This window comes from Acomys russatus, chromosome 13 (genome assembly GCF_903995435.1).
Source record: "Acomys russatus chromosome 13, mAcoRus1.1, whole genome shotgun sequence".
Taxonomy (NCBI): domain Eukaryota; kingdom Metazoa; phylum Chordata; class Mammalia; order Rodentia; family Muridae; genus Acomys; species Acomys russatus.
The window spans coordinates 38,915,693-38,938,852 of record NC_067149.1 but is presented as its reverse complement, the minus strand read 5'-3'; the positions used below and the strand labels follow the sequence as shown (position 1 = coordinate 38,938,852).

At 41.2% G+C, this 23,160-nt stretch overlaps 1 protein-coding gene across 4 annotated transcripts in view; it reads right to left on the bottom strand.

Moving 5' to 3' along the window:
• Grm7 (glutamate metabotropic receptor 7) overlaps positions 1 to 23,160 on the bottom strand; it is a 901,188-nt gene that overhangs the window by 155,541 nt on the left and 722,487 nt on the right. For all 4 annotated transcript variants that reach the window (XM_051155023.1, XM_051155025.1, XM_051155024.1 and 1 more), the window contains exon 8: positions 13,408 to 14,343. In XM_051155023.1, the coding sequence (XP_051010980.1) occupies positions 13,408 to 14,343 (936 nt within the window). The remainder of the gene's footprint in view (positions 1 to 13,407; positions 14,344 to 23,160) is intronic.

Here is a 23,160-nt window from a genome sequence, read left to right as displayed (position 1 = left end):
TTCCAGAATGTGCTGTGTTTTGCTTACTGTCTCCTTTCTATACAGAATGCAGAGCCCATGAAACCAAGACCTCTAATTCCTTATGCTGTCTCCTGCACTCAGAAAACTACCTGATATGTAGTTGACTCAGCATGAGATTCATGAAAGAACAAATGGAAATGGGAACCATCTAAACAGTAAATTGGGGGTGGGGACATGACCTAATAGATAAAGTATTGCTGTACAAGGGTGAGGATCTGAGTTCAAATCCCAGCACCTATTCCTTGCTCTAAACCTACGTTCCTGAGCTTTGTGGCAGCAGTGTTTACAGAGAGTAATTTATAAGTCTCTCTTCTTTTAAGCTATTGATGGTACTCATGAGCCCTGCTTCAAAACAGATTTTGCAGATCCACACAGGTATGCTGAGCAGGGCCTAAGTATTAGTTACTGTGTGGACCGGTAAGAAAGCAGAGAAGTAGGCAGACCAAGTCCTGTGCTTGTGGTGCTCATGTAGCAAATCCAGCAGAAGTGAGGATGCCCTTAGGACACACCATCTCTCAATCTGAATAGAACTCTATTGAAACAATGGACCTTAAAGCAATAGGAATTTCTCTAGGAATCTCATGCTCAAAGAAAGGCAAAGCTCCAGCCAGATGGGAAACTGACCTTCCAGAAAGAGATTTCACACAGTTCAGGTAACTCATCAGACCACCTTGAAGGATGAGCCTGAAGCCCAGACGATAGTGGATAAATGGTGATGAGACACAGCTTGACTGGAAATGCTAAACACACTTATTGTTCGTTCTCTATTAACTTGAATCTTAGTAAGACCTCAAAGGTATACTTGGAAAAGCTGTTGTCTACTCTATCTCTTTGTCCTTTCTTGATGTAGCCACACAAAATGAATCTCATTTTATGGTATCTACTATTGATTTGACTCTTTTACTTGGCTTATTGAGAACAGGTGGCAGAGCCTGACTTGGGGCACAGGCTATAACATATATAAAACATATAGGGCATGGAAATATGAAAGTTTTTTTAAAGGAAAAAATCAACAAAGCAATAAGTTGCATTAGTTACTGGGGGAAAGCAGATCACTGTAGCTTGAAGTGGGGTAAAACTCAAAGGCTTCCTCCATATGTACCAGCGGAAGAAGGCATGAGTGACAGCATTCTTGACCAAAGGCATGTCTTGTACAAGAAAGAAGGAAGGAAGTAGCCCCAGTATACTCAGAGCCAGAAATAGCAGAGAATGTGGGAAAATCATGTCCTCTAAGTAACCAACCCTAAGCAGAAAGGACTGTGAGCAGTGGAACCACACTCACCTTCAGCCTGCGACATCCCAGAGAAGCAGCCAGACTACTGCCATGTTTTATGGGGTGCACATGAACCAAACCTGACTCCCTTACGTGAAGAGTAGCTCCTGTCATGAAGTCCAAGTCATGTGTGCTCTGCTCCCCTACCATAGTCACATGGCCTAGAGTATATATTAATTGTGCTCACTCCCCTGTAGGGCTGTAGTCCACCCCTTTTCTTTGAAGCTTCTAAGAGGAGGCACCTTGCTTTGTCTGGTGAGATAGCTCAGAGCCTTTCTATACAGCTTTCTGAGGCACTAATGTTTTCTAGAGGACCAGTCAGCCCAGCATCTCTGTATACCTCTCTGCCACTTACCTCCTCCCCCAAACCTAGCCAGAGTGTAGCAATTCAACAAGGAAAAGCAGAGGAGGGAATGAAGACTCAAAAGAAGGGACAACAACAGGCCATGTAAGGCAAGAGCAGCAAGGCGCTTTTGTCACAGAACTGCCTTATCCCTGCTTTCAGGCCATGTGCTCCCTGCCTCAGCCACAATTTGTCCTTAGCAGGGATGCTGTCTTAGAAGCTGGCACACAGTGCTCCCATATCAACACGCGTGTACGTGGTTATGTCCCAGTTCAGCTCATTCAAATAAACCAGCAGCCACTGGAACAGACATGCTAGCTGCAGTTTGTGACCTTTGACAGAATCCTCATGAGCACCAAGGTACAGTGACGTATAGTCCTGATTATGGTGGTGGCAGAGAGGGTATAATAGCATCAACAGAACCTACTGGAAAGCTTTTTCAAAAGAGTCCAATATGATCACCTGCTGCTGGGGTCTTGGGGAATAGAGCAGACACTTACAATGAGATTGTTAAATAAAAGCAGCCATTCTGAGAAGAAAGTGGCTACTTACCATATTTTTTGGACTATAAGGCATGCACTGTTTTAGAACAGTAAAACAGGAAAAACAGTGAAAGCAGCTATTGGACCATAAGGCACACCCTAATCCGCCCCCCACACTTTTGGAGAAAAATGTGTCTTATGGTCTGAAAAAATATGGTAGAAAAAGAAACAAACAAACAAAAAAGGTCTTATAGAATACATGGCAATAAAATGCCAAAAACTGGCGGGGAAAACAGTGTTGTTATAAGAAACTGTCAACGGCTGCTATTTGGGCCATGAATGAAAACATTTATTGTTGGTTATCAGCTGAGCAACAAACCAGGACATGAAGCTGAATGGGAGCCCACGGAAGCCTGAGAGGGACAATTTTCAATTTCAGAGCTGGGAGGACACCTGACAAATACTGACAAACGCGGCTTCCACACTGGGGCATCAGATGCCAGAGTCTCCACTCTGCTCTTCCTCTTTAAAAATTTCTTTTCCTACCACCTGCAGTGAGAAACTGAATTTCAATAAAAGAAAATGCCACTCCCACTTCACAGGGGCTATGAATTAGAACACAGCCTGCCCCAGGAAAATAAGAGAAACTCAATTTGTCTATGGACATTGCTAAATTTTCAGTAAAATGACTCTGCCAGTAATCCACACCCATACACACCTGTCTGGCGTATTGGCTCTTTGTACTGTGTTTACATCATGAGAGCAGCTGAAAACTCTGCCCCTATTCCTTCCTCTGCTGTACCTAGCTAATGCTTCATTTCATAGAAGAAAACAAAGGAAATTATACAACAACAAAACAACAACAACAACAAAGTGTCTTTTGACCCATCTCTCAGGTAACACTGTAAAGTTAAAATTTAACTCCGATTTCAGTACAAAATATTTTTAAACTCCACTTGGTTCCTTGCTTTTCAATTAAATATCTGTGAAGCACACATTGCAGGGGTTATTTCTATCTCTCCAGAAGGAGGAGCATCAAACAAAGAAAGATGATGTAATAGCTGGTTTAAAACCAAGCGCCTCATTCATGTAGTGTTTGGTCTAGTGCCTGACAGCTTCAACAAGGCCATTTGCCTCTGGTGTCCTAATCTAGTCACTGTAACAGGTTGCTGGGAAGGAGACCAGGGGAACACAATGGCATTGATAGAATCTGAGGCAGTTCGAGCCAGTCTAAATATCTGGCCTTGGATGCTAAAACCCAATCATTACAAGCTGATCTAGGGCTTTGGGTCTGTCAGCCAGGAGCTCCCAGGAGTTGTCAAGGGACTCATATATAAATCAGTCCTCCCTGGAAGCCACATCAGCCTCATGACTGTGGTAAATCACTAAAGGGTTGTGCAGCAGAATAAAAAATGAGGATTGGCACGCTATAGTTTAAGATAGCATGTCATCTCACTGTTTGAATTGTGTAACTGTCCATCAGTGTGTTGTCATCAATGGCACACTACCTACAGAGACATCTGAAATTCTCAAGAAAGGAGACATTCGTTGAGAGTTGTAATGTAGCTTTTTATGTTGCTCTGCCCTTTTCCCGTGGCCTATTTCTTTGGTCTTTGTTCCTAATGCCCTTATATATATTAACATACAGTAAAGATTTTATGCCATTCCCTTACTGATGCTTTATTACCACTTATGGTCAAATCTAGACTACTCTAGAGTGTCAGATGTGATGCAGACTTGGGGTCAAGTTACGAAAGTCACTAGCCAGCAAGCTGGACCACTAGGAAGTGTGTAGTTCAACAGCAGGGGAATGTGTTAGGAGGGTTCAAAACCCAAGTGACAGCCAACTGATGAGCACCTGATGATTAGGCAAAAGCCATAGATTCTTCATGCTTGGAAGGAAGTGCAAACCTACTGAGAATACCCAAATCAGGGAGAATGTGTGTTGACAGTATTTCTGTTTTGCAATAGTATAGAGTTTTGACAGGCTCCAGCCACTGACCTTCCAGTGTACTTGTAGAAAATACCAGTGGGAGGCAGCAGTATCTACTGTCCTCCCCACCTACCCTTCTGTGTGGCAGGACACTTAACTTGCAACATTCTTTGGAACTATGGTTTATAGGTTTCTATAGTGAACAAGAAGGCCCGGGGTTGAAGCTCCTACCAGATCTTGTCCAATTTTCCCCTCAAGAAACAGATGCTTCTTGGTCATTCTTATCTCTCAGCTTGTACACTGACATGGGTCTTCAAATCTGAGTAGAGGGAAAGACACTGATCTCAGGACAGATAACCACAAGTCCCCAGGCTCAATGTTCACATATTAACTGCTATGACACTCATCTTTAAAAAGTAATGAGTAGGTAATCTACCAAAAACTACTCCAATGTCACAGTGCAAACTGAAGCACCTCCTCTCTTGTCTAAAAACCACAGGCCACGATCTTTAACCAAACCTGTCTATTACTTAGGATTCCAGCTCCTGCTCCACTGAAGCAAAGTTCCTCATAGCCTTACCATGCCACAGCCTCTAGCTATTTTCCTCCAGCTTCTGGGCCCCTTTGCCTTCTAGTTATGCCCCTGTCAATACCTAAAGAGACATTGTTTTTCCAAGAGAAAACCAACTGTAGAAGAGTAAGGTTCTCCTTTACTCAGTAACAACCATGTGCTATATGAGGGTGTCAACCTTCTCATTCAGACATTGTTAGCATTATTAAAGGGACAAGTTCTTATCTTAGTGCTATGTACTTGACCAGTGAGTATAATGGCAGGTAATAATTAGGTTCCAGGAGAAAGGAGGAAAAGGATGGAGGAGGCTGTCTGTACAATACAATTTTGCAACTACCCTGTGTGGGTCTGACTGATATTAAATCAATTGTACATATTTGAATTCTGTTATTTGATCTATTTAGACATATATGCACAAACACACACTTGGGATTTCTCCATAAGAATTTTGAGATGTGCCTATTTTGTTGATGATGCTAATATCATGTCACCTATTATTATAGAATCACACTTTATAGCTGGACTCTGCTGGCTTTTCTGTTCATACACAGATAAGTGTTTTTTTTTTTTTTTTTTTTTTTTTTTTTTTGCTATGGAGCCATTACACATAAAAAGCTCATGCACAATTTAAGTGCTTAAATTGCTTAAAGTTATCATTTTTCTCTTGAAGGATAGGTAATTCTACTGTAAGAATGAAAGAATTGATGGTCAGAGGGGTTAAGTGACACCTCTGATTTGCATCAGAGCATCATGGAATGCTAGGTAGAAGGAAATATTCAATGAATCAGCTTCTAGGAGCACAGAAAGACAGAGGCCAACTGGGAGCTGAAAGAAATCCTTATAGGGTTAAAATCATCATTCCCTGTACTGGGACCTCAGGATACTCAATCTAGACTTGTCCAGTCCTCTGACTTCCTCTCACCAGAATATGATTGGTAGTGAGTTCCTGTGCTCTTTTTGAAAATGGAAAGTGGTCTCTGATGCTCTAAGGAAACCCAAAGCACAGAGCCTTTTCTGATTATGCTGATTCTACTTGTAAGGTGGGTCCTGCATCCTGGTGCCTAGATCTACTTATGGCCAATTTCTTAAGGAGAATGATACCTCAGGAGTTTCTGGGAGCCTGGGAGAAGTCTGCAAGAAGAGCTGTAAAGAGGGGCAGACAGTGGGCAGAGTGAAGGTTTATTGTTGAGTCTTCCTGTACAGCAAGGATTGCTCTTTCAAACCTTTGAATGTGATGATGATTTGAACTCTATCAGTTCTGCTCTGCTGCAGCTCAGCTCCTCCTCACTCTGCCTGACTCATCAAAGGACCAAGATGGTCACGATGCCATTTATCCTCAGAGACTCAAGGAGCTGATCCACTGTTGCAGGGAGGATGGGGCAGCACCACTTCTAGCCACCTATGCCTGCATCTGAGAAGAGTTGGCTTCAGAGGGCTGCTTAGAGAGAAGCTTAGTGCTTGCTGTCATCCCAGAGGCCAACCCAACAGTGGTATTTTCATAGGCCTCAGACATGGCTATGAATAGATATAATCAAAAGGCAGAAGCTAAAGTCAAGCATTCAGTGTGGACACTGCCACAGCATGGTACACACACAGCTTCAGCAAATCCACATATCTCAGCACATCCACTGACTTTAGATTCAAGGTAAAGGATCTTTCTGAACATGCTAGAAGAGAAAATAATGACTTGATGTACTTGTGTATGTGAATGAATATGCGTGTGTTGAACATACACAGGCTGGACCTAGAACCCAGTACACATATGTAACAGATGTGCAGTCTGGCCAACATGTATGTCCTGTAACAATGGATGTAGGGACTGTCTCTGAATCTGTTGCTGATTTTGGATCTCCTTTCCCTGGCTGGGATGCCTTGTCATGCCTCAGTGGGAAGGCACATCTTTAGTTCTGCTGTGACATGAGATGCTAGGCTATGTTGGTAACTCTTAGGGGACTCCACTTCTCTTAGAGGAAGGAGGAGGGAATAAGGGCATGAAGATGGGACTGGGAGGATAGGAGGAAGGGGGCTGGGATGAGACTGTAAAATGATTAAATAAATAAAGGAAAAAAAATAACAGCAAAATAAGAAAGTGGAAAGTAGAAGCTGACTGATAGGGGTTCTTTCTATTTCCTGGTCTAGTTCTTATTTAAATAAAGATTAAATAGTGGGAAATGTTGCTCATACAATTTAACAACTGAAAACACACACACACATACACAGTCATAGACACACACACACAGACACAAGTATGAGTCTACTTAAGAAGCAAAACAACAGCATAAAATGCAAAGCAAGGCACAACCTAGCTACATTTTCCTTCTACACTAAAAATTTCAAAATAGCTTCCAAACCTATTCCATCTTTTCTGGCCCTTCATGCTTTCTTCACATTATTTATCACCATCATCTGTCTTAACCTTTATTACAGTGACTGTTCCATAGTGTTCTTACCACTATTGCTATGCACTTTTCATCTCTGGTCATCTTCAGAGGACAGGTGTGGCATTTCCAGACCCAAACATCCATGTTTCTCTGCTGACACACTTTTGTTAAGTCTGCATAGCTTCAAAAGCAGTCACATAGAACCCTGCATATGGCACGATGGTTTTCCAGGCACCACTGCTGTCTCTTTATGCATAGGGTTGGAGGGCGGGGCCCGCATGATGAGGATGGCTGCTCACAGCTTAACACATCTACTGTGGAATCACTCATCTGGAGAAGCATTCATGGAGATTCCAGATTCCAGGGCTCATGGTACTGCAAAGACGTGATTTTTGCCAAAGCTTAGTGTTGGAGTGGGAGTGAAGTGTTGGGATTTACACTGTTTCAATTTTTGCTCACAAAATGAGGTTGATTAATTTTTTACTACTACGGTCTCTCTTTTTTGCAGGAGTTCAGATGTCAATCAGTGCAATGGCTCCTTGCTCTTTGTGCCACTTGCTGCAAACACTGTCTGCTTCTTTACACATTGCAAAGCCATTTCAAATTCCACGTTGTGTCTTGTTCACTGCCTTAGTATTCCACTTCATTTGCATATTTGCCAAGATGAACAAGAGATATGTCCCTCAGTGTGTATCTTCTTTTCATTCTTTGGGGCTATGATTGTATGTAGCATGTTCTACCTGACTGAGAATTTATTTCAAAGCCTCTGTTAGCTACCAGTTTTGGGACACATACAGAAAAAGTGTCTTCTTCACTCTCTGTCATCGTTCTAAGTACAATGGGGATAGTAAGAAGCCTCTAGGGAATGGAAGAAAGTAATTTTAAAAATATAATACCAGCACTTAGGAAGCAGAGGCAGGCAGATCACTGTGAGCTCTAGGCCAACCTAGTCTACAAAGTGAGTCCAGGACAGCCAAGGCTCAGAGCTAAAAACAAACAGGCTATAAAAACAAAACAAAACACAAAACCAATGTTAAAAGCATGCTTGGCTTTGCTAGTATTCTCCCCATAGCATGTATTTAAGGCTGTAGAGTTCCAGTTGGATGTGGTAGCTCCTTTCTATAATTCCTGGCACTCTGGAGGCAGAGGGAGCAAGTGATGACCAGTTCAAGACCAGAATAGCCTACACAGTGAATTCTAGACCAACAAAGGGTGAAATCTCCTTTGTCTCAAGAAAAACAAACAAAACAAATTGAAAACAGTAACAAAAGATCCAATCCCACTTTGTTGGTGAGTGTTTGTCAACTTTATACAAAGTAGAGTCATCTAGCAATAGGGAACCTCGACCATTGCCTTGATTAATGACTGAGACAGAAGGGTCCAGCCCACGGTGGGAGCCTCACCCCTGGGCTGATGGCCATGGATTGAATAAGAAAGCCACCTGAGAACCATGGGAAGAGATCCAGCTTTCCTCCATGGTTTCTGCTTCCAGGTTGGCTTGCCTCTCAGCGACAGACAGTGACAGAGGTGTAAGCCAAATCAACCCTTTTCCAGCTTCCAGTTGCTCTTGGCCATGGTGTCAGCAGCAGATAGCAAGCTAGGAAACTGCCAGCCCATCCCACTCCCCCACACAGAAACAGAACAAGCCAAAACTCCAGTTCTATTCAGTCAGTTTGTTATGGTGATGACAGCTGTGTGGTACTTTTAAAGACAAACTCTGGGATTTGGGGATGGAACTATCCCATACCATACAATTTCCTATGAAAAGTTCCTATTTCCTTGTCCTGCTGCTGAGAAACTGTAAAATTATAAAATATAAGATGCTTGTTTGCTTGTCCAGCCTTAGAGGCTTCTCCCTGTTCTCATTACTGCTAACCTCAAGAGCTCCACCGTAGTTCCCAGAATAGTTACATGCAAGCTTCCAAATATCAAACGTCCCCATATTGTTTCCAGTAACCGCCCTAGGGACCCACACCCAAGTCTCCACAAGAGGTCTCCCAACGCCAGATGTCCTAATGTCCATATGGTTTAACTTGATAAGCAACCCCACTTGCTTTGCGGTTTTTGCCTTTAAAAATAGCCTGTAACAGTCACTTGGGGTCCTTCACCTTTTGAGTGCTGAGGGACCCTGAGGCGTCAGAAATAAACCTTTGCTTTTGCATCAGTGCTCCGTATTTCGAGTGGTCTCTCGCAGCGACCCCCTTCCTGAGTTGGGCGTGAGGGTCCAATACTGCCACATCTGGTCCCAGGGGTGGTTCAGATGTTTGCTTTTACCCTAGTTCTATTATCTCCATCAGAGAAAAGAGACTCTCTCGTTGAAGTTTTGTTATGCACCCTGTTGTTCTGATATGGGCAGAAGCATGGCCTGTGGACATGATGCTACAACACACTTTTCCATCCTCAAAACTTTGAAACCTCTTGCAACAATACTCTCCTGACCTCATTTATTTCAACCCATCCCCCAATTTCTTCTTACTGTATTCCTCCCCAAACAACCCCACAATGCACACAGACCTCTGAGGCCTCTGATCCCCTTCGTTCCACTTACCAATGCACCATGAGGCTTGACAAAGCTTATGTCACTGCCCACATGACAGAAACAATGTACAGAGAAGCACCACTTAATGACAAAGACAGCCTGGTGCTTGCAGCAATAATACTTTTTTTCCACTGTGCAAACACCAGACTTCACTTTCTCAGGCTATAGCTATCATGTTACCAGGCAACATGGCCTTGTGAGACCCTGTCTCACCAGATCATTGATTGGTTATGTACTACCAACTTATGTAGAAAAACTTCCAGATAACAAGTAGTTACAAAGCTTGAGATAAATGTATCAGCTACAGAGTTTCTGAAGTTTTGGCACAGACTTTTGCATGGACAACTACCTGTAAGGTCATACCCACTGAACAATTCACTGTTCTTTATAGAGAGCAATCTAATTTATTCTTTGTAAAGATGCTGCCAAGCTACAATAACATAATATTACCACAGTACAAAAGACTAGCTAGCCTCTGCCATGGTATTATTTCATTATTATAGTATTTTGAGGACTCTTTATGGTCCCATCTATACATAATTCCAAAACTCTGGAGTCCATTTCTGAATGGCCAAATCTACAACCAACATCTCCAGTCATATTGCAGGACTTTTATTCTAGCAAGTCGTGGGTTAGCAGTCATCAATTGAGGTGACAGTGATTTCTTTTGTTATCATTAAATCAATTTACACTTCACTGGGTATAAGATTTTACATTGAAAATAAGAAGCTTGCTTGGTCTTTGTGTTTTACTCATAAAATCAACCAGCAAGACATTTCACAGACCAATTTTTAGTACAATCAAAATGGATTTCAATTCTTCAACAGAGTAAATAGTTATTATGGAATTTACTGCTGATTTCCCCCTGAGACAATGGGATTCTTCTACTTGGAGTACTTAAACTATTAAATCAGAACAAAATGTAGCATCTGCGATTCTGTACGTTTGCCAACTTAGCAAAAATTTCAAAAATGTATTTTGCTGTGATGTCTTTGTTTTGTTTGGCAACTTGCCTCTTTGGATAATTTAAATGCTATGGTTGTATGTACACAGAGTGATTCGCTTAATTGATCATTCATGTTTTCCTAGCCAGATGCCTGTCATTAGGGCATGCGATTTCTCATGTAGAAACTCACTGTTGCTAGCTGGCAGTTTGGTACTTTTCACTGTGGCAATGAACCATGTAAAGCATCATAAGCCATGAAGAGTGTACAAAGGGAAGTGTGTCTTGTAGAACTGATGGATTAGAACGCGTACTGTTTGAAGACAGCTTGATGTCTTCCATAATCTGATTCCACCAGCACAATATCATCAACAGAAATGAGAATCAGTGAGTGGATTTCCCAAAACATCTTATGAGTTTCAAGTTAGTAAAGGATCACATATATGATTTCACTTGAAAAAACAAAAACCCTCCACAGTCACCAGTAGAGGTGGACCAATATGAAGAATGATGTAACACATAAGAATTAGTCCCTAAGTGACAGTACAAGAAGGCATAATTCGAATGCCACAGACATTTCTACATTTTATATCATCAGGAAGAGGTGCATAGGATATAAAAAGATACACTTTTAATGTTACTGCAACAATTCTTGCCGTGTATGTGTATTACCAAGAATGAGTACATATAATGTAATTAATGCCTTTAGCCTGCTGTACATGACATTGTTTTAACAGCAAAATAATTATCTTTATGAGACTTGATGACAGTCATTGTCCCTTCTAAAAAACTATACTAGCTACCAACCTACCAGCACATATTTACAATTTTTTCATTTCTATTGCAGTTCAGTACCCTAACTCATATTTTACTATTCCCTTGGCCCAGAGTAAGAGAAAGGAAATAAAATGAAATTCAGATTGGTTTCACACACAATAAACATGCATTACGAATCTGAAAAATACTGTTGGAAGTGCCCAATGTTCAATGACTATATATTTTAGGAGAATTTTCTCTAGGATATTATATGATGGAAGTCAGAGTCTAGAGGCATTCAGTTCCCCTAGTGTGAGAATTCTGCTTAGGTTCATGAAATAGCCGCTTTAAAAGAACAAACTTATAGCTCTGGAATTGCATACTTTAGGTTACTGTCATCATCTTAGCAAGAAAATTAGCTAAACACCATTAATCTTTTATAAACAATGCACAGAAAAGAGAGGTATTAATGAACTACTAAACTAATTTCTAACGGTATCAATTTTGTAAGTTTTTACATATTCAACTCAATTCCATTTTTCCCATCTATGACTTTAGACATCTAAAGACTTTGTTTTTTTTTTTTAATGTATTTAATAATGTATTTACTTTACATCCTGGGCATAGTTTAAGGACCACAAATATGGATCATCAAGTACAGGCACATGCTGTCAAGACTAATGACCTAGGGTCAACCCCTTAGACTCAGGTGTTGTTGTCTGACTTTCACATGCATGTTAGGGCAATGGACATGTGTACTTGTACACACACACACACACACACACACACACACACACACACACGTAAAGAGTAATAAAAGCATCAACATACTTATTCAAATTAAATTAGGACAAGACGCCCTCTGATGTTCTAACAGGCACCTGATCTCTACTAAGGCTCTCTTCTATATGAGTGAGTAAGGTAAGGCCTGAGTCTCTATTCCAGCCTCAGCCATTCCACCCCATCAGAGCCACTCACATCAAGTGAGGAATTTCCACATTGATGTTTTAGGCCTGTGTAATTTGCATATGTATGAAACTGTAGCCAGATGGGCTAGTAAAATCAACTGTGTATACATCATATATAGGGTCAATACTGCAGGGTTACTTACTTGGTATGCAAGTCACACGTACAACTAAATATATATTAACCATATTAAAAATAACATAAGGGTGTCATCAAATTTATAGATTCATTAATTTATCAGTATATGCAGGGATATGTATTCTAACGCTGTCTTTCACCAATATCAATCTTTGACAGCCTGATCTCTGTCTCTGTCTGTCTGTTCTATCTTCCTCTCTCTAATTCTATCTATCTATCTATCTATCTATCTATCTATCTATCTCCAGCCTCCCTTCTTTCCTGTCTCTTTTTGCAAACTCTCTAGATCTCCTTAGGATTCTCTGCTAGGATTAAAGTATACTAAACTGTCAGGAACCTTATACTGCATAACTAATGCCATATCATCAGCCCATCTACAGTAACAGCCTGGATGAACTATGATAGCAGTGCTTCTCAACCTTCCCAATGCTGAGAACCTTTAATACAGTTCCTCATGTCGCGGTGGCCCTCCACCATGCAATTATTTTGTCGCTACTTCATAATTGTAATGTTTCTCCTGTTATGAACTATAATGTAGATGTTTATTTTACGATTGTCTTAGGCAACCCCTGTAAGAAGGCTATCAATACGCGAAGAAGTCATGATCTATAGGTTCAGAACCACTGATCTATAGAAGTGCTAATAATGAGCACTGTGCATTTACATTCACCTGGAACATAGGTACTGAGGCCAACCTCCATCCCAAAGAAGCATTCATGTAAGCTCAGGAGTGGTGAGTGAGTGAGGAGCAAGGTTTTATTTAGTTGGATTAGATCCTCTTGTCTTAGATAATGCCTAATTATGCTAATTTTGTAATAAATACATTCATTGGAAAGGTCACACATCATTGGTTTTCAGTAGGTTCAAAGCAGAAGAGCCTACTGAAAATTGTAGGCCCCTGTACCATTAACTTATTGATCTAAGGTACAAGATATATATCTTTGTAACTTCTATTCTGTATATATAAATCCCCTTGGAGGACACAATCAATTTGGTTTTTATATACAGAAAACTAGACATTTCTGGAATGCAGTACTGTGAGATATACATTTTTCACTTACCTTTTCTGCTGACTGAGCAGTGCCAAAAAATATCGGGATGAAGGCAAGCCATACGATACACGTTGTGTACATAGTGAATCCAATGGGTTTGGCTTCGTTAAAGTTCTCTGGTACACCCCGAGTCTTGATGGCATACACAGTACATGTGACCATGAGAAGAATGCTATATCCCAAAGAGCAAATGATTTGAAGGTCTGTGATGTCACATTTGAGAACTCCCCTGGCTTGCTCTGGGTTCATTGTCTTATGCTCATCGTAGTCTATGATGATGTTGGGTGGGTCAACCCCAAACCAAATGAAGACACCTAAAAGCTGCACCGATATTAAACTGGAAGTGATTGCCAGTTGTGACGTTGGGCTTATGAGTCTGGGAGCTGTCACCGATTTCTTGCCTTGCTCAAATATGCGATAAATCCGATTGGTTTTTGTTAAAAGGGCCGCATAACTAATGCACATGCCCAAGCCCAAGAAGACACGCCGGAATGAACATACTGCCACATCCGGCTTGGCAATCATTAGGAAGGTGATAATGTAGCAGAGAAAGATGCCCGTCAATAAAACATAGCTGAGTTCCCTCCCAGATGCCCTGACAATGGGTGTGTCATTGTAACGGATGAAAGTGGCCATGACAAAGATGGTGGCAATGATCCCCAACATTGCCAGGAAGACAGGAATGACAGCCCAAGGGGAGTGCCACTCCAGTTTGATGATGGGGATGTTCTGACAGCCAGTTCGGTTCTCATTGGGCCTCTGGTCGTAGGGACAATGTTGGCATGTCATCTCATCAAACTGATACTGGTATCCATCACAAGGCTCACAGGTCCAGCAGCAAGGTGTTCCCTTCTGTGTCTTCTTCCTCTGCCCAGGCTTGCATGGCAACGTGCACACAGAGGATGGGATCTCCCGGACTCCTTTGCCCCACTGCATGTCCTCTATCTGTATGTAGCACAAGAAATGAGACAAAGAAGTCAGGTCATTAAAGATTAACAACCAGAAAAAGCAACAGAGGCAAACAAGTCCCACCATACCAAACAACTCCTTAAATTCCAACAATACCAACTGCAGCTAATACTAGCCCAGGGGATTCCCCAGAGCAGCTAAAGAGAGATACATGGAAATGCACCCAACTCCATCTCCTGAGAAGGTGAGCACAGAAGTCTCAAGTTTAGTGGGTGGGTGGGCACACAAAACTGACACTAATATGGAAAACCAAATTAGGTGTTTTCACACATACACACACACACACACACACACACACACACACACACACACACTTAATATTTTAGACAACATTGCAGTATTAGCCACTTAACCCCCATCTCTGATTTTACAGACTGTGTAAAATCCACCTCATATTATGGTTGTGGCCATTGAGAGCTGTTGGAACAGCCAGCTCCACCATGTTCCTTATCAGAGAAAAGCAACAGTGCTCATCATTCTAGGCTGCAACTGAAGTAGAGCACTCTGCAGCCTGCAAGAAGTATCGGGTAAGGAAATTTAAGGAATTGTGTGGTCTGAAAACATTTAAAGGTTTCCCAACCATCCCTCTAAAGACAATCTTGAAACTGAATGCCTGTGGCACAGCAGAGAGGGGAAAGTATATTGGCTGCTTTGGAATATTGACTTTCTGGGAAAGGCATCACATTCAGTGATGTTCTGGAAAACATTTCTTACTAGGGAGAACTTCATTGCAAAGCTGAATCCCAGTGACACCTCCCTTTTCCTTTGTGGCCAGCAGTCCATCTACTTTGCTTTTTTTTTGCTATGGGTTCCTCAGGTCCCTTTTCTGCTCTGTGGGACTAGAAATTACACATGGAAGCTGAGTGGTGCATCCATGATTCAAGCCCAGCCAGATAGCACACTGTAGTTCTCCAACCTGAGTGTGTTAGGGCTCACTTGGAGGGGCTTTCATGAGGCTTGCTGAGATCCACTCCCAGGTGTTTCTCAGTCACTGAGTTTAGAACAAGGCCTGAGAATGAACATCACTGACAGACCCCAGGTGATATTGCTCAGGACTGGTCAGGGACCACTCTTATTAACTAGTGTCACATTTCAAACTTGAAGCCATGAGATCCCTGTGTCCCTGTCAGACAATATAGCTTAATTTCATTTCCTGAGATTACAGGAAATAAAATGTATTGTCTTTGTTGGGCCGTGCTCCTGGCTGCAGGAATGAGTGTGCTAGATAAAGGGGCTGACAGAGAGAGAAACAGCAGAATAGAGGGGGTTATCTGAGGTCTTGGATCAGCAATGCCTGCAGTAGGCACTGCCCTAGACTGCATCATTGTGTGAGGTAGTAGGTAGTATATTCACTCGTGCCTCATGCATTATCCGTGGCACATGAGTAGTATTTGTACTTCTATTGTCTGTAGCTAAAGCCTGAGAACAAGTCACACTGACTACCTCCTCCAGTAGAAACAACCTTAAAAAGATAAACTGCCAGTCAATTATTATACAAAATAAATCCCATCAAAGAGCTATGGCTGACTTTCTCTAATTGAATTTTTAATATTGACCTAATTGGAATTTTAATATCATTGAGCCAAAAGCAGATTAGAAAGATACTGGAAGCTTCAAAACATTTTTAAATCAATACTTTTTTAGAGATAAGGGAGGAAGGAAATGACTCTTTACCCATCATTGGAATTGTGGTGCCCTTAATTTGCAATGCAGTGCAGAGCAGGAAGCTGGCTCCCATCAACTTTTGTATATGAGCAATATACTAAGTTGGAAACAAAAGACCTAATTCAACAAACGAACCTGATAGCTTAGGGGGTAAATTTTCTTAACTTCCTAACAGTTACATTTAAACTCGAACTTTAACCCCAAGAATGTTCTAAGGATTTTGCTATGAATTCATTTGCCGGAGCACAAAACCCACACCAGCACTGGTAAATCCAACTAAACATAAGCCATAATGTTCATTCACAACAATATCTTTTTGAGGCAGTAAGTCATTGGCAGTCATCCCAAAGCCATAAAATTAAGGAAATAAAACTTGTAATAAGACAGAAAATGATAGGCAATAATGTTACAAGAGTCAGAGTCTAAGAAGTCGGCACATTTAAAATTGTTGCTATTATTAACACAAATGCTGTCCAATGTCAAATTAAAGGAGCCTAGTCATGGTCACTCCAAGATTAATGATGAAAGCCAGTAAGTGGGTTCCATGAGTTGAATTTGTGATTGTTTGACTCCAACATTAACAAATATCGTTAAATTGGATCAATAGGCATTAGTGTAGGGCTCATATGAACATCAAAACAGTGGCCATTGCATGTGATAGCTGACGCCTCCAAACACTGCCACCACCCTGTGTTTCCCTCTTGGAATCAAATAAAATGCCTGGAAATTCAAGAATTTTGTTCTGTCGTCCTCAGTGTATCTAAATATACACCAGGGCTCTAACCACAAGCATTGCATTGAGTGATTGCTTAATTTGTTTTCAATTTTCATTTAAAGTCGATTTCGACTCTATTTAATTACATATATTAAAGCAACAGAGTCACCTCTTGCTCCAAATGAACAGAAGTCGAAATGTGCTCCCTGGGCTGCTAAATAACTTGATTGAAAATACTATCCCTGTCCTATGAAGGTAGCTAGTGGCCCAGTTTTTCCAGGAAATGAGATGCACATGACTTGGCTGTGCCTACTGCTATCTATGAAGTAATAGTAGCAGTTTACTTTCTAAGAAGAAATCACAGCTACAAATGCCCATGAGTAATGATTGAAAAATGCTAGTCATTTATAGTTATGAAAAAAAATCAAATATAAATCCCATGTTGTTGTGAAACAGTAGAACAGTGAGTTTCCATATTGTCTGTAACAAAGCCATGTTTCAGTTGGGTGGAAAGTCAGATTTTAGGTATAAACAGATTAGGATAAAGATAGGGATATGTATCATCTTACTTAGAAGATATGGGCTTAAATGATCAGAATGGGGTGTATTTTCCTCCCCTGAAGGAACCTGTCCAGCTTGAGCATAGTGAACATGGCTTTGGCAGGCCTTTCCTGCCCCCAACCCCCACCTTCCCTCTGCCAGAAATCATTAGACTACACTCCCAAAGCAAGTCCCCAAGGTCTGTTCCCTTATTTGTCTACTTTCTCCTCCCGAAGCTGACTACCAAGGTCCAGCTATCAAAGTATTGATGCCCAACAATCAAAACCCACCTTTGGTTCACCTAATTAACATGCCCAACTGAAATGAAACTCTTCGTGCTAACATAGAGCTTTCTGGTTTTTCTTTATAAGCTTTCACTTGCTTATGGGCCAAATCTGTCTCCTCAGTGTCAAGCAGATGTAAAAGGACTACGGCAGGGATGGCATAATTATGTTGTCCAAATCAGGGTACGCACATACTTCCCTGAAACTTTAAACATGAAATGACAAGTTTTCCTTAATGACAAATAACTGTTCAAGGACAGCTTACTAAATACAGTCCAACATTCAAAGAAGTAACCTATTTTGGCTTTGGGGTTTGGTGCATGCTGACCCTTCAACATGTCAGCATGGGCAAGAGGTCAACAATATGTTGGCGAAGACACTAATGGTTGTGCAGAGAGTTGGGAACTCCAGAAGAAAAGAGAAGTGCAAACCCTCACACAATGAGAAATACTTGTCTGACTTCTGAACATTTTTAGAAGGATGGACAGAAAAAGTATTAGATTTAGACAAGCAGGTTCGTTGATTATTTCTGACTTACTAGTGAGCAATAAAACAGTATTGTGGTGACCATTGGTTCTACATTCTAGACCTAACATCCTTGGGGGAGAACTGTTGTAACCCTACGAAAGAGTTAGCCCATAAGGGATGAGTAGTTCTTAAAATGGCTAGAATTTTAAAAGCTAAATGGGGCACTGCCATAGCTCCAACAATACAATGAAATGAAAGAAAGTATTTTGTAAACATCCTTTGATGCGTGCGTTCTCATCTAAAAGATGTTTATCCCTTCTTTCACACAAATACTTTCTTTCCAAAGTAAAGATTTATTATTCTAAGGACATTTTCCCTGGAGAAATTCCATTTGCATATTTCCAGAATTGACTCCATCAACCAAGCTTGCTGCTGCCTTAAACTGTAAAATTCCCTGCAATACTATTCTGATTTATTATAACTTTAATAGAACAAGGTAATTAACGTAAAGCTTTCTACCTGATGTGCCATTTGTTCATTAAAATACATTTAGTCTGTCTATTTTATGGGCAGGGGAAAACTGTTTAGAAATAAATGTACAGGATAAAACGTTGTCTATAGAAGGACTGACGGAGCCAGCGTGACTTCTGGTAAGAACTGGGGAAGGTAGGAGCCCAGAGAGCATCACAGACTTCTGTGTAAGTTGCTTTTCTTTCGCTGTGATAATATACAACAAACAAGGCAAGTTTTGAAATGAGGGGTCTTTCCAAGCTTACTCTTTCAGAGAAAAGAGTACATAACAGCAGGGATGCATGTAACGGGCATGGAAACTGTAGCAGGAAGCTGACAACTCACATCCTCAACTCCAAGCACAAAGCAGAGAAAACAGGAAGTGGGAGAAGGGTTTTAATCTCAAATCTCCATCAAGGACATGCTTTCTCTAATAGGGTTGCACTCCGTAGATCTCCACAAGCAGTGCAAGAAACTAGGGACAGAGTGTTCAGAAGCCACAGGCTGTGAGTGACATTTCTCATTCAAGCCTCCCCAGATTCTGAAGTATCTCAATATGTTTTAAAACTCAGTCCCTATTTTTAAACATTTGGCAGTTTAACAAGACTAGGAGAGAATTTCAAGGCTTCTACATTATAATAAAAACACTCATTAATGCAGATTCAACTTCTTCACAACCTGTAATTACAGCAATCATCCTTTCTTAATGTACTCCAAGAAGCAAGCCTTGCACATGCTATCATCAGGAATTCTCTCTTCACATACAATAGACAGTACAAGAAAGGACTCAGAACTTCAGCCCAAGGCAAAGCCCTTGAAATATTAACACCAAGTCCACTCTAAATTTGAATCAGTGTTCCAATGCTGCTTGTAGATTGCATTTACTGCAATCACCCTGAGGGTTCAAACCTTCTGAAGACTAGAACCAACTTTCACAGTCTCTGGAGGTTTGAGTTCAGGGTTGGGATGATTTCAGTGTGCAGGCAGTAAACTGGTCATGGAGTTAACGTTCTACAAAGAATTGGGCTCCTTGAGGAAATCTGTGCTGTTTAATGACCTTAGCACTCCACGTTGGACCAGTGAGATAGCTCAGTTGGAAATGTGCTTACTGCCTAGCCCGGGGACCCAAGTTTGATTTCCAGGAACAGTATGGTGGAATGAGAGAACCACCTTCTGAAAGCCACATATGCACAAAGGCACACATGCATGTGTGCCTACACACAGGCACACACATACACACAATCATAACAGCAACAATAATAAAAGTAGTAAGTTAGAAAATGTTGACAGCAAATTGTCTAGTCTGTTTTTCGTCTTGTTAAATAGGGTCTCTTAGTCACCTGAAATGCTTACCTGGCCATTCAAACCTGATTAGTCCCATAATAGAGTTATAACCCTCCACAGTTGGGAATATCTCTGTACTTAACCTCCATGTCTCCTTTGCTTGAGGATTTTCTCTGAATAGGCTCCTCCGGCGTCTCCCTAGCCTTATTCTTGCCATCCTTTTCATGGTGGCTGTGATGGCTTATTTTGGTTATAAACTGAACTATATCTCAAAGCAGCTAAAACCAAGATAAAACATCACGCTAGGTATGCCAGTCAGGGATTTTCTTATTCAGATCATTTGAGGTCAGAAGATGGACTCCAAATCTGGGCCACATAGTGTGTGTGTGTGTGTGCGTGTGTGTGTGTGTGTTTATGTGTGTTACACTTACTTTTTCTGGCAGGTGCAGCTATGCTAACTATAATGCTCCTGCTGATACATTCCCCTTCCCTAGTACTAGAACCTACTTCTTTGTGATTCCAACATATATCAAAGACCAGACTCTCCATAGGATTGCCTGGGACTCCAGCAGCATACATGAACTGCCAAGCCATCCTGGCTCATGGACCAAACATCTACTAGATTTATGATCTATCTGCCATGAGACCATCTTTGATGGACTGCAAAGACCACAGCCTGTAAGCTACTCTAATAAGTTCCATTACATATGGAGTGCTGACTGATACAGTGACTATCTATCCATTTCTCTCTATATATTTTTTTGTTTATTCCTATTCTCAATGAAACTTCTCCCTGAATGGTAAAGATCTTTACTTTAAGACAAATGATGTCTGGCTCTTACTTACATCGTACCATGTTCTGTCTAATGTTGTCTCTCCCTCCTAAGGCCTGATCCTGGCCCTTCCTCCTGTGCTTCAGCTCCTCATTATTATTACATGTAACATACATACTGAGGGCTTACTGCATTACCGAGTTTTAGACCCTGGTTTAGTTGCCCGGGCACTAAGCAGCTATAACCACAATAACAAAACCCCGAACCAAACCTACCCAAAAGATGTCCTAGCCTTTGAAAAAGAAATCAACTTTTTTCATCTTTGCTCAGCAAAACTGGCCTGTGTTTCCTCCTTGTATATTCCCACAGGCCACCACCACCACCTCTTAATCCCTTTTCTTGCACAGCAATGAGAATGTTCTCTGATCAGAGTATTCTGTTTTAATCCCTTCAGAGCCTTCTCATTGCTGTCAAGACTCCTGGAAAGCCATACATAATTTTTCAGGACACCCATTAGGTAGCTTCACTGTCCTGACTTTATCTCAGTTCCACAGTGCTCCCTGCCCATGATGTCTTATGTGCAAACACACAATGACCTACAACTCTTGAGATCATGAGATCACTTTCTGGGTAGTCCTTAGACACACTGTATTGGGCCTTCCCTTTATAAACCCTTAAAGATCCTGCATAGCGTTAATATTAAAACCTGTCTCTTGATTAAAACCTGTCTTTTTCTTGGATGAAGGTATAGTTTTCACAGGGTCACTACCTCCCTTCACTTTAGAATCTCATTAGAATGTCATCATTGAGAGTAGATAAAAGAACAGTCCTTCATCAGCAAGTTTCCTGTAGACAAAATTAGATGTCTGGCGTAGAGCAGTGGTAACCAGAGGCTGGGGTGGAGAGTGGGGGATAGAGAGATGTGCCACTGTTGACCAATGGGTATGAAGTTCTGATGGGTCCTTGTGTATAGTATGGTTTTGATAGCTAAAAATGATCTATCTACCAAAAGCTAGGAGAAAGTAATATCTTCTATCCAAATATCACCAGGACTAATTGTAAGAAAATCTAAGGCTGCTCCCCTGAAAATGTATTACCTGTTTTCTTTATCTTTCTCTGGCCTTTCTCAGATCGCTTTCAACTTGGTCTGGTGTATCCAGATAGCCAGTCCATTTACAGCATAAGTGCTGGTATCAGAAGGACATGTGTTCAATCCAAGCATGGGATCTTAGCAAGTTATTTACTTTCTCTGAACCTCATATTTTAAAAAAAATTCCATTCAAATGATAAATATTAAAGGAGATAGACACATATAACCTAATTTAAACCTCATGCAACATATGTATCAAACACAGTATTTTATTATATATGTACAAATATTTCCCGTGCTTTCTCGTAGCAGTCAGGGAAGAAATGCAAAGGAAAACACTTCTGTAAGATAACGAAAGACACACAATCACTTTTGGAGACCCATCTGTTGTCTCTGCATCCAAGGCATGTCTATCTATAGAGTGAACATTTGCGGTTGAAATGCCCTTGACATTTTCTTGTGGGGAAAAAAAGGGAATTGAATGTGGAGCACCAATTGCTAGGTAGAGGAGAAATGAGCACAATTAGCACAGCGCAGAGAAGGCGGAACACGAGCCATGCACAAGCCAGAACCAAGGACAGAACTTACTGACTCCCCTTGTCTACCCTTTCTCCACTGGTAAATTTAGCCACAGCTGAAAATAGAAACAGTGCGAGCTGGGACATCACTCTCTTGGTCCAAACACTGGCCACTTCACCTCCAGGCAGTCTGGCTAAAGGCAAAGTAGACTACAGAGAGTCTGAGTTTCCTGAGCTTAAGTGTTTTGGAGACTAACACTTTGGAGATGACATGTATATGGAAAGAGCGTGACTTCTTACATGGTTATTAATTGATACAAGAACATCTTCTGGTGACTAGGCCATTCCATGTAATTAACTTTCCCAGTCCGATTCTCTTTCTTTGTCTGGTTCTTCCAGCCAAATGACACCAGCATCACAAGTCAAAGCACCTTCAGGCTGTACACATCTAAATGCCTATTGGCTACCTTCCTTTCTTTAGATGCCTTCCAACCTAACATCATCATGTATTCAGAGGCACTTAAAACACAGGTTGCAGTGAGAAGCATGTGTATAAATCCTACCATACCCACCATAGGCAAATGGCGTAATCTCTCTGAACATTGTAATTTAAAACTATAAAGTAGACACTACAAGGTTACCTCCTAGGCGAACTGAAAAAACAAATGAAAAGAACACAGTACCTGATACCCAGTGTATGCGTTCTATTGCTTAAAATTATTAGAGATAATGAATGTCATCAAGAGTTCCCTTTAAACCTTCCTACCCCAAAAGTAGCTGTTGGCCACTAATTCCTGACACTTTCTAGCACCCCTTTCCTCTGTGCACTCCCTGATGCTGGTCTCTGAAAGTGACCATTGGTTTATCTCCTTAAAGGCTGCTGTCTCTGCCCTTAAGGCCTTAAGGCTTTCTTTTTGTTTCTTTATTATTTACCTTTTCTCCCCCA